Below are 13,189 nucleotides of genomic sequence, written 5' to 3'. Positions count from 1 at the left end.
CAAGACACCATTACAGCAACAGAACATTTGGATTACAACTGTCTTTATTCCTCTTTAAAAGCAAAAAAAAAAGGATGGGTGAAATCGGGAGAACATAACTTTACAATAAATGCGTCATTAGACAAAATGATCACACAATAGTTCATGGCTATTCACTGTTTAATGCACGAAATAACATTTCTGTCTCTGTACTAGGCACCAGAAAATGTAAACACATTAGAAATAAACCTGGATGACAAGATGAAGATGTTTATATTATTGCACAGCAGAGAGAACCTGTCTCAGCGGAAAAATGCTCTGCTACAGCGTTGGATCGCATGTGTTTAATTGCACGCTTTTGTTGACTCCATACTCTCCAAAACTGGCTAAAATGTTTTGCTTGTAACAAACCCCGCTTCACCTTAATCTATATCCCCGCCCCCGTTAGCAGTAACAGATGTAAAGTCGTCCAGGTTTATTTGCTTTTCACTCACTGTGCTTCTTTGTAACGCACACATTAAAACATCACAGTAATAATGAAGTTTGTCGTGGAGCTACACGGATGTGATAGGTTGGGGGGCGAGGGTTTTCTCATGAATACATACATTACATGGGTCTATACGATATCCGCTACAGGGTTCTGGGACACAGAAGTTAGGAAAGAGAGAGGGGGTGGTCACAAATATGATAGCCATACCTCTGTCATTTAAATACTATTAATCACTATTGATTTGGTAGAGATATATTATTAGAGAAGCCTGTATAATTGGTCCAGCAGCTTTTATAGCTGATATGTGTGTGTTTTGAACCCCCCAAAAATATATATATTTATATATATAGAAGAAAAAAATGCAAATAAGACGGACAAAGCTTCCAGTCTCTTTAACTCCACGCTCCTGCTCACTTGATCAACACACAGAGGTCAGGTTGAGCTGATGCTCTCCAGAGCGGTAATGATGGGAGAGAAAAGGGAAATAAACAGTACATGAATAAAACTGGGTGCAGGTGGTGCTGGAGGAGAGATGGAGAGATGATTTGCCCCCCGTTCATCCACCTTCCCTCATCCATTTACTTCCAGAGCTGGGTACTAAGGGTCTGACCGGAGGGCGGTGCCACCCAGCCGCCCATGGTGGCACCGGGTGGGCCGAACGCCACCGGAGCAGCGGAACCGTTAAGGTTCACTCCAGACATCTGCTGGTTAATCTGTCAAAGACAAGACGACATTGTGAGAAACCAAAATAGAAAGACTTTACAAGGCTATCAAGTTTTAACATATATTTTTTTACCTGATTTCTACAATAGTTTGGAAGCACACAAACACAGTTTTTTAGTTTTTTTCTTCATAATAAAGTAGGAATAAAATCTAGAAACTGTATTACAATATGGTTATGTAAACAATATTACATAACACATAAATCATTAAAGGTTAGAATGAAAAAGTGCACAAATCTGTTTTTAAAGAAAAATATTTCCCTTAAATACCTGTTAAATGTTTCTTTTTCTTTTTTAATGTCATGGCAGCATGCTAGCGCTAAAATAATGGCCAAGGCCAGGTTTAGTTATTAAAAACAAAACTAAATGTTAAGAGTATTTATTTTAGTCCTTAAAGGACCCATATTATGCAAAATCCACTTTTACAAGGTGTTTGGACTAGGGCTGGGAAAAAGATTTATCGCAATTTTTGGCATAATATATGAGTGTGTACTGTGTGTAATTATTATGTACATATAAATACACACATTCATGTATGTATTTAAGAAACATTTACATGTGTATATATATTTATAAATATTTTTATATATTCTATATTATATATAAATAAAAAAATGATATATAAATACAAAAATCTGACATGAATATATGTATGTGTGTGTGGTTAAATATACACAATAATTACACACAGTACAAACACATATATTATGCAAAAAATTACTTTTATTTTGTATGCGATTAATCACGATTAATCTTTTCCCAGCCCTAGTTTGGACATAAATGTGTGTTAGTAGTTTGTGAACACAACCACCCTACAATGAAAAAACCCACCCTCTACTTCTTTTAAAATCCCCATTAAATCAAAGCAGTCTCATTAGACATGCTGTTTTGACTCTCTTGTTAATATGATGTCACACTAACAAAGCTCCGCCAACATCGACTGACTGATTAATTTTACCCAAAAGCTTTTTTTGTAGTTATTTTTTGGGCCATTTTTGCCTTTATTGGATAGATGGTAACTAAGGAGACGACAGGAAAGTATAGGGTTAAGAGGGGTATGGGATTGTCAAAGGACCTCGATCCGGGATTCAAACTTGGGTCGCAAGAAGTGCGTCTGCACCATGTGTTGGAGCACCGTTCACTACACCAGTGGTGCCAACCCCAAAAGCTTTTCTAAATTTGTTTGTTAGCATGTAGTGGCACTAATATGGCTAAAGATGCTATTGTCTTAGGCTGTATTCAGAGGAATCAGATCTATTTTTAACCGAAAGCAGTTCATTTGCATTTAAAAATACACCCATGAAAACAGCACTTTTTGCTCCCGCCCAAATAGGGGCATTTTGGACATGCTATAACAAACGATCTGTGGGGTATTTTGAGCTAAAATGTCACAGACATAAGGGGAAAATTAGTGTTAGAGCGCAATTACAAAAAAGTGTCGATGGGAGTGATAGTATCTGAGGGTTATTTACTAATAAAATGCAAATTAAATAACACAGGCGCAACGGCTGATTTCTGTAATGACCAATGCAATCTACTAAGAGCAGAGCAAATTAGTTCAGGGTCGCAAATAAGCGAAGCTGATCTTGAGTTCAGCACCAAGGACATCGGGGTGTGTAATCCCAGCTAACAAAGCCTCTTTTTTTTACACTGAATAGAACTGGAGGAAAGAAAGGTTTACAAGAATTTTTGAAATGTCTGCTATTGTGTGAATTCTTATAGTGACTCCTATTTTATTTACTTCAGCAAATAAAAAATAACATGGCTTGGCAAAAAATATTTTTGAATATGATATTCCCTTTGGAATTCCAAATAAACTATTACAGGTTAACACAATCCTCTGCATTGTATCATGCGTTCTCTGCTTTCTGTGATGCCTCTTTTTTAGCAGTAATCGCAGCCATTCCAAGTGCAAAGTAATTTAAGACATACTTTTTTCTGCATTAATAAATAATGCCACAAATATCAGTAAAATCACAGGTGCAAACATTGGTAATTTGCGTTGCGTGAATCATGTATATATTCTCCTTACAAAAATATTTCGTCTAAAAGGGAAACGGCAATAAGGTCAGTCGTAAAAATAACAAGACCATTTCAGCATTTATTATCCACTGCGCATCTTTAGTAATCCCGACAGTCGTTATTAAATGCCAAAATGATGATTTGCGCTATTAGTAAATCTGGCCCTTAATGTGTTAATGATATTGCACTTGCATTATCACTCTAAAGCAGTAACTCTCAAAGTCTGGTCCGCCGACCACTAGTGGTCCGCCAAACCCCCCCCCCCCCAGTGTTTATACAATCGTCACTTATTTAAGTAGATTTTTAATGCACTTGTGAAACTGTGATATCAGTTCTTGCCATTCTGTTTTAATAACGTAAAAATGGATCGGTGGCTAAACCAAAGAGGAGTCAAAAGAAAAGATCAAGCGTCAACTGAAAGCAGCTAAAATCCACAGATCTATTAGTTTTGTAATGTACTAGTTTTTGTTTCATGTGTAAAATTCCTGTAATTTCAGTGATATTAGACATTAAGGGGAACATTTTTGTCAGCATTTTATTGTTACCATAGTTACAACCATAGACTTCATATACCCCCCGACCTCAGTTTTAAACTAATGGCTCTTTGGAATGACATTAAGTGGGACCTAGGCTGTTATAGTATGTTTAATTGCAGTTTTTTTCACATGTGCAGTTTGTTGTTCATATTAAGCTGCAATTCATTTCACATTTACTATTTCAAATGAAATAAAATTCATATAATAATTTCTGAACATAGCATTGCATTTGTGTTTAAAAAATTAGTTTTTGACTTAAAACAGTTGCATATTAAACTTAAATTGAGCTTATCCTTTCTATTATGTTGTTTAATTGGGGGCGTGTTAGAGTGAGATTTTGTTAGGTGGTCCTCAGAAAAAAATTGGAAGATAAAGTGGTCCTTGGGCTGAAAAAGTTTGAGAAACACTGCTCTAAAGTTATATCCCAAACTAGATCTCTGTTAATGTAATGCAGGTAAGTTATACTGGACATAGCTTTACACTTAAAGGGCTAAAGGTTCTACACTTATAATGTCTGTGTGTACACTTTTGAAAATGTTTAATCACTTCCACTCATAAGTACTATTCGGACAGGTTAGTTGTACATAGGGATGGGGGTAAAGCAATTTTTATCAGAGCTTCTCAGTGATTTTAGTCCCGTCCAAATGCTCCATGTCAGTAATCATTACGGACAATGTCAGTAAAAATTATGCCGACTTTTACCTTCTTTAAAATGGTCTGGGAAATCACCTTAGGTAATACTAATCCAGTGCGAATAGACCAGCTGTAAATATTCACATAATCTTGTAATTTCCTGTTATTTTGCGGGTTTCTTTCACATATAAAAGCCCTTAAAAGAAGCATTTACTTGCGTTCTAGGCCGAAGAACAAGTCAGTGGCAAGTCAGTTCCTGAATACCATGACACAAAAAAAAGTCAAATTCACTTCTCAGAGGTTTCTGAAACTGACGTTCTCCCCAAACTGAATACAAAAACAGTGTTTTGAGTTTTTCTCGTCTGTGTCATGCACACGTGATATCAGGAACTAATGTGCACGTGACGACAAGAGAGGTGAAGGTGACGTGCTGTGTAATTGAGTTACCCAGGGGCGTCATGCACCATTTTTTTTAAGGGGGCACAGTGTGCACAGCTCACAGAAATTTGTGCATACACAGACAAACCAAATATTATAGAGCTTTCAGTCTTTTCCATGACACTTACATTTCTAACAATCTGAGCGCCCCAGCACCTTCATGCAAAAACTTACAAAATAAAAGTGTTGACTAACTTTTATATCAAATACTATTTAATCGGAATAATGACACATTGGCATCATATTTACATCTTAAACGGCATGTTTTGTTTATTAACGTTTTGTTTAATGCCTATTATTTAATTGTGTTATAAATGCATTTCGCACAACAACTGCATTATCCTATAAAATTAATGTCATTTTAAATCCATAAAGTATAAAAACAACGAAAATGACACAAGCTTTTAATTGATTTTAATGTTCAATAATGATAAAACAAAATGTTTATATAAAATTATTAGAGGAGCAGATTTTTGCATAAAATTTTACCTCATATGTGAGCATGTGTGACTCCGCGTCCCTGTGAACGCTGGCGAACTTGGGCGTTGTACCAAGATGAATCTAGAAATCTTTACTAATATAATGCGGAGACAGTCACATTTTAAACCATAAATTTTCTACACAGAGGAGGTTAACTGCACTTTACCGTACTGGTGTTTGGAAATGTTGTGAGTTTCTTACATGTTTTAATTCCTTAGATAGCAAAATGCAGCAGCAACAGCAAAGAGCTTGTGAGCTCGCTCAGACGCTGATGACGTCTGTGACTGCCCTGACTGCAGCGCCTGCCGCCAAAATAAAGTAATGTAACACGATCAAAAACACTATCAAAATGGCAAAAAATCTCTAAAAAGTGACACGCAGCACAGAATTGATAATATTGTGCATATTAAACAGATTAAAAGACAATAAATAGATTAATGGATGCTTCTTTGATTTCGAGGATGCAAAATCAGTTTTAATGGGCATGAAGCCTCTGGAGTTACCCCTCCCGCTTCTGAATGTTTTACTGAGATTTCTAATACCGTGCGAACTGACCATCAATATTACAGACGTCCTGTGGTAAAATCACATTACGCCATCTACCCCCGTAAAACTAATCCCGTCCGAATAGCATTTAGTGCTCTTTCATTTGTAAGTCGCTTTGGATAAACAACACATCTTCTAAGATACACGAATTTAAATGTAAGTGCTTTAACTGTATACAGTTAAGTTATGTATAGCAATAAGCAACTAAATTTTTTTTAGATAATCAACATTACGCCACAAATGCTGACACTTGAGCTTTGAACCTGTGATATTCCTTTATGAGAGTTACACATTTTTCTGGTATTAAAATGTTTGCAGCACATAGTCAAACCGAACACTGAATCTTCTGACAAATTGTTTCACCTGCACCTAGCCTTTTCTTCTAACTTTCTCTCATTTTTTTTTAAGGTTACTAAGCTGTTCTCTGATCTTTAAACTTAATCATCGCTCTTCTCACCTTTAGTTCACTCTGCTTCTCTCTCTTTTATATCCTATCTTCTATGCTTCAGCCCTTCCCCTTGACTCCCATTATCACTGCTCTTTCTGTGAGCGGAGCAGCGTGGAGTAAAGGGTCCAGAGCGTCTGCTGGCCCATCAGTGGGCTGACTGATTTATGGTGCTGGAGGAAAAACTCTTAAGAGTTTCACATAAATCTCTCTAGTTTCAATTAGCAGGCTGAACGTTGGAAATATCAGTTTGGAGACCATGATCCTGATGGAAACAGGAGGATTGTACTATGTAGATTCCCATTCCATATAATTAAAGGCATGTTATGATGTCACACTGCGTAAGTCTGCATATAACTGCACAATTATCTACGTAAACCAGCATCCTAGCCTGACCTGTCAATGATTAAATTCAAATCAATTGATAAAATCAATCTTTGATTGAAATAATTAGATCATGAGACTTTAGCCTGGATTCACAGACAGGGTCACAAATGTTCGAACATCCATCTCGGACTGTTCCCGTACGATCTTCAAATACAATCTACTCTACCACCAACTAATCTAATGATGGCATAGACCTGCATCACATTTCATTGGCGTCTTATTCAATTGCATGAGCTAAAAGCTCTTCCTGAGGTGGTGAGGGAGGTTATCCATCACCATGAACTCCTGGAGTGCTCTGCCGTTCGCAAAGTGACTAAACTGCTTTAGGCCGTGCAACGTGCGATTAGAGTGAGCGTATACAGAAATAGTTTGAAAAAAATTACCTTAAATATACTTCACGAGATCAACCCTGGACCTGGACTTCATTTTGTGCTCAAACGCACAGCAGGACATATTTCGCGCCAATCTCAGCAGGTAATTACACCTGCTTCCTCCTCACACAATACTGCCTACGCGCAAACAAACGTGTGGGCTACGAGACCATACAAATTTCTATTGAAAATATTCCAGGAACTGTGCGGGGCTATTCGGGGAGTGAACATCTAACTCTAATGAATCTTCTCCTCCCTGCGCACTGGCTCGCCTCTGATCATCCGATGTCCTCAAAGCAACAAGGAAGTCACACTGGGTGTTTGTTGGATAATGAAGAAAATCATCTAAAAGTCAGATTCATCTCTGCAAAAATGAACCATTAAACAAATGCATTTCTTTCCTCTCAAAATACCAATGCAGTGCTACGAGCCTATAAGTCAGAAAGCACACACGCACAGTTGCATTGTGGGGAGGGATTTTAATTAAAGCGGCATGAGTGTATTGATTTATGATGTGTAATTAACCTCCTGCAGGCTGAAATCTCTGACTCCCTTTGCACTCATACACAGGGAGTCAAGGGCCACTGGAGATGAGGAGGGTGGGGCAAGAGACGATTTCGGTTGAGAGGTTGATGTCACTGCGCTCTCATCTTTACGGGCCACATGCAGATAGGAGGATTACGGTTACTTTCTTGATTTTGGAAATGTGAGATGCATTTTCCAAACATTAACTTCTCACTTCGGATGGAAAATTCGGATTTGAATAAAAGGCAAGCGTTATGCTGACCTCAGCAAGAACATGGCAGGATGCATTCTGGGAAACTAAAAGGGCTGATGAATGGTAATAGCTATAGATTTAAATGTTCTTACTCTAAAAAGGCCAATAGTGATCTACTACAGTCATTGTGCTGTGCTAGTAACTAATGATGTTTTATAACCGATGACTCATGGTAGGTCATGGTTTAAAAAATACACCAAGGTAGAGCATTAGGAACCTTCAGAGTAGCATCTTTCTGAACCTTTTTTCACACATAGACTGTATTTTAGGTATTGCTTTTCATGATAAAGTAATAATTTATCTGTGTCTGCATTGGGTTCCAATATGGCCAGACTTTTTTCCCTACACTTCCTGAGTCTATGCACCGCAGGTAAACCAATGTGATTATCTTCAGCCAGTAAGACCCAAAAGTATAAATAGTAAAAAACCCATGATCTGCATTTCACATGACACCAAGAAGTAGGGAAATTCAATACATAGTCATCCACATATTTGGATCTAACATACCTGTGCCATATTCCACTGGCCCTGCTGACCTGGCTGCATGGCATACATGTTTTGAGGGGGCACCATGCCCTGAGGTCCCATCATGCCCGGGGCCAAGCCCATCACCCCCGGCTGTGCATTTCCCATGAAACCATTGGGCATCGTCATGCCAACCATCATGCCCGTGTTCTGGCCCATCATAGCTCCGCCCTGGCCCATGACGGGCCCCATCATGGTAGTGGGTGGTATGGCCCCTCCCATCCCAGGGAAGGCCTGGAAATTTCCCTGCGGCTGCGCTGGGAACTGCATCTGCGAAGGCCCCATGAACATCGCAGTCGCTGCGGGAGCAGAAACACACAAAGGTACACAATGAGAAAAGATCCATAGACGTTTACACATGACAACGTGTTCAATAGTTTCAGTGAGACAAAAGCGAAAAGCCAAAGGAGAACCTGGGCAAACAGAGCATCGGAGACAGAGGAAAGAAATCAATATCCACGCTAATGTGTGCAGTTCTTTGCCCTGAGCTCCGAGGAAATGGATCTTTCAGACAGGAGAGGTGTTCAGGATAAAAGGATACGTTTAAAAGTGCCCTGATGGTTGAGAAATAGCACGGCCTTCATTTGAAACCTCTGAGGTTTTGGGAAATGTCCTCTTTGAAGAGAAAGGCAAACGAAGCAACCACGTTCAGCAGTATCAGAGCCACGCAATGCTTAAATTATTGATACCTCCATTAAAGAAGGGGTTCTCAAGAACCTTGCATGCTTTCTTTTTCTCGTGGATACACACACGTAGCACCATTAGAAATAGATTTAGGACGTAAAACGCCATTTATAGAACTGCATTCTCCTGGATTCAGAACAAAAAGCAGCAATTCAGAGGATGCTGGTACCTTGTGCAGGCTGTTGTGGGACGGCGCTGGAGCCGTAGAGGGAGAGAATGGAGTCCTTGGAGAGCGGTTTCTTGGCCGAGTCCTCTGCTTTGCTGCTTCCACTGTTTTCGCTAAACAGGTCCAGATCTCCTTGTGCCGGAACAGCACTTCCTGTTCCTGCAGCTCCTGCCACCAGACCTCCAGAGGAGACGGACTGAGCACTCACAGCTGTCTTAGTGGAATTGGCCTATAGAGCACAAGAGACAGTTCACATTAAGAGACAGTTCACATTAAGAGACAGTTCACATTAAGAGACAGTTCACATTAAGAGACAGTTCACATTAAGAGACAGTTCACATTAAGAGACAGTTCACATTAAGAGACAGTTCACATTAAGGCACCCCATTTACACTCTTAATAACATCATATGGTTTACACAGTCAGTCACAGTATTGATTAACTTATCAGTCTATAGTGAATAAAAAGTGGAATTTGCTGAAAATAAATACATTTGCTTTTGTCAGAATGGCAAGAATTAAAAGAAAGCTTTTAGAGAAAGTGAATAAATGAATGACAAACGATAAACAGATGACGCTTTACCATTGCATAGTACCCCACGGCTTGGGTCGGGTCAGCTTACTTTTGAGGGCGTTTACACTGAGTGCAGTACGCAGTTCCAGATACTTTTTTTAGTACCACCTTGGTTGGGGTTCCAAGCGACACGAGCTGATACCAAAACGTGACGCGAAGACACTGTAGATCACTGATTGGTCTGAGAGAATCGTCACTACCAGCGTCATCGCTATAATGTGAAAGATTAGCTTTACCTTCGTGCTAGCTTGCGCTGTCTTAAGCAAACACGTTGTCATCTGTGCTTTCCTGTAAGTTTTCAAACTCCCTTTTATCAATGAAAAACATCCACAGGTTGTGAATCAGGAACACCATAACAGTTTTTTTCCAGACTTGCAGTTTGTGGCAGCACATTCGCAACGTGCACGCCCGCATATATGCTTAAATGCAAATTAAATGAGGCTCAGCGGAGCGCGTGATAAACGCGATGTGCAAATATCTAATTGTGGTGGTCAATTTTGATTTTGTGGCGGACTGAGAAATAAATAAATGTATGGGGATGTATAGCATTTCAACAACGCTCTCACTTGTATGATGTCACAGCAGTAGGCAGCGCAAATATAACCACATGCCTGTAATCCCTCCCACTCCAAAGTGTTACTAAACCTGATGAAATAGCTAACCAAGCCAAAGGGAGGTGAGCTGACCCGACCTAAACCGTGGGGTACTATGCAATGGAAAAGTGCCAAGAGTGTGTTGAGTAAACCCAATAAACAGAATACAGAACTTTGTATGTATATGTATATGTTTGTACACCCTAAAAAGCTGTTTAAAACCTTGTAAGGACGCACAGAATGATCGACAACTAATACTACTTGGCAACCGAACAGTTTTGGTTGCCAAGTAGTATTGGTTGGCAAACATTCTGTGCAATGTTCGGCAATCAATTTTCACTTATTCTTCTTATTCGGAAGAAAAAGTGAAAAGACTGATTACATTTTACTGAACAATGATGCTTTTGATGACACAATCAAATAGCAACCAGCATATACATGTGCACATGCTTCATAAACGCAGCAAACTTGTCGTCAGTGTGAAAACATTTTAAGGTGTCCTAGAAAGATGTCTTTTTGCTATTTTCAGTCAAACAAACACTTTGGTTACCGAACATTCAGCACAACCTTTGGTTGGTAAAAAAAATGGACAAACCCAATGGTTGGATTTTATTAACCTAGAATATGTCCTTATTTAACATAAATATAGGTTGTAAAAACCCAGCACAGGATAATTTAAAACAATGGTTGGGAGGTTGTCCCTATCATATCCCTCCATGGGTCAAAAAAAAGCATTTATTTTGAAGTGAAGAGAGTGTGTGTATATGCAGTATAAATATATAGACCCACCATGAATCCACAATCCACAGACAAACAATCCAAATAAGTATGCAAAAAAAGTCATCAGAGCAAAGGCGCAAACGGTACACAAACAAGCCAAAAGACTTCATCAGCTTGAAGCAGAGAAATGACATTAATTACACCGCAGCTGTGATGAATGAATCGCTCAGGAGGAAGAGTAGACACAATTCATCGTTTACATAACGTTACAGCGCACATAGGCACGCAAACAGCAGAAGATGGAGGACAGAATCAGTAAGAGACGTTTGAGTTCAGTCAAAGCACCTGCATCTGTTTACTCAATTACAGACGTATGAAGGCAGGCATGTAGTCACAAAGCTGCAGATGGTGCGGCTGATGCCATGGTTACCCTCCAAAAGTCTGTCATTATGAATCTGAGGTAAAGTTTTGTACCTAAATCATATTTCATGAATCCAGGAAGCTCAACATCCAATGCCTTACAAACTCAACAGTGTACCAAGGTCATCTGATGTGATGGTAAAGGATAAGCAATCCCACGGAACACATATACTGTATAGCTTGAATGCACTGTTAAGCCCACCATAGTGAAAATACATAGATTTAATGAGAGAAAAAGAAAGATAAAAGCAGAGTAAAGAAATAACATGGGAGAATGTGCCACATCCTTTGGATGCAAACAAAGTGATGCGAAATAGATACGTGTATCAATTGATTTCCACACAAAATCTCCCCCGCTAGTATGATTAAGTGGCAAACACACCTGCAACGATAGAAGATATCAAACAGGCTATTAATCTTTGAACTTCAACGATAAAGTATGTGCCCGAAGAGCTTCTAAATAAAATAAAAGGTAAAGGAAAGAAAAGATTCAGAGTTTCGTCCAAGCTCAGTGTCCTGCGGTTTTCCCACCAGTGTCCCGGGCATGGAAATGCTTTGCGGTAAACAGAGACAAAAAGCAAGGCCGGGGGATGGGTGGAGGTTGGCAGGGACAAATCCGACCCCTCTCATTCCATTTAGATGTGCCGGTGATACACAGCGTTGCGTTTAGGTATGCAGGACTCAACATCTTCAGCAGCTGCAGCAGGCATATCTGATAAGAACTGAAAAGCGCTGAACCCGGGTGAAACAGCACTGCGGTGTGATAAGGCAAACACTGCCTCGCAGATCTGATACACAAACTTTCCGGCTGATTAACCTGCGAGGGTCGACACTAACCCACAATTGCAAACAATAGCCAATTATGTCTACAGGTTTTGATATGACATAAAGAAAGGGGAAATAACTAAATATGAAGAGTTTGGTTCCAAAACGAAATAAATCCATTTGGACTAATTTCGGTAAAAATGGGTTTTACATATAAAGAAAGTGATAAGATGAAAACCACTATTTTCTGTTACAAAGTTTCACATAGCATCTTTAGGTTATAATAACATTAAAAATTCAAATCCATAATTTGATTTTCAAAGATTAATTATAAAAACGTATAATTTTTTCCGCAAAATGTTATAAATCTATTGAATCAATATATAAATGTGCATAAATTTTTATCATGTTATATTTTTTAGTTGACTAGTGGTATACATTGATTAAAAAAAATAAACATTAATGGATAAATTAAAACACTTTGTCATATAAAGAACTGTCATTGCTGCCGTCATCCTTAGGACGTCGTTGCTGAATTTTTTGACAGCGATCAGCTGTAAAATATTTTGGTCGTTCTCGATTTTCGTTTACTTTGAGTAAAATAATTGAAAGTTTTTAATAAGATCCCCTGAGGTCAATGTGTTAGCATGACAGAATCTTGATGCTGTCGTGTGAGAACAAGCAACAGCCGGCATTTTTCCTTCGCCCGAGTGCCTCTCACGTAAATATTTGATTTTGAGGCTTATGTTTCTTCCCCACCATAGAAAAAAAACACAGTTTTATCAATGCCATCAAAAGTATTATTTTTTTTTGTTTGTTTGTTGATCACAAAGTCCAAAGTAGATGAGGAAAACTAGGATTCTGTGTGTATTCAATGCGCCGCCATCATTGTTTACAATGTGTAGAATGATGCGCT

General features: G+C 38.8%; 1 protein-coding gene across 4 annotated transcripts in view; it reads right to left on the bottom strand.

Annotated features, from left to right (window-relative positions):
• Positions 1-26: 26 nt before the first annotated feature.
• smap1 (small ArfGAP 1) overlaps positions 27-13,189 on the bottom strand; it is a 168,093-nt gene continuing 154,930 nt past the window's right edge. For all 4 annotated transcript variants that reach the window (XM_065296649.1, XM_065296650.1, XM_065296652.1 and 1 more), the window contains 3 exons: positions 9,206-9,431; positions 8,335-8,651; positions 27-1,182 (listed from right to left, as the gene is read on the bottom strand). In XM_065296649.1, the coding sequence (XP_065152721.1) occupies positions 1,048-1,182; positions 8,335-8,651; positions 9,206-9,431 (678 nt within the window). In that variant the 3' untranslated portion in view covers positions 27-1,047. The remainder of the gene's footprint in view (positions 1,183-8,334; positions 8,652-9,205; positions 9,432-13,189) is intronic.

The sequence above is a fragment of the Paramisgurnus dabryanus genome, chromosome 20, assembly GCF_030506205.2.
Source record: "Paramisgurnus dabryanus chromosome 20, PD_genome_1.1, whole genome shotgun sequence".
In the NCBI taxonomy this organism is placed as follows: Eukaryota; Metazoa; Chordata; class Actinopteri; order Cypriniformes; family Cobitidae; genus Paramisgurnus; species Paramisgurnus dabryanus.
Note: the sequence above shows the minus strand (reverse complement) of the source record. Positions and strands in the feature narration are given on the sequence as shown.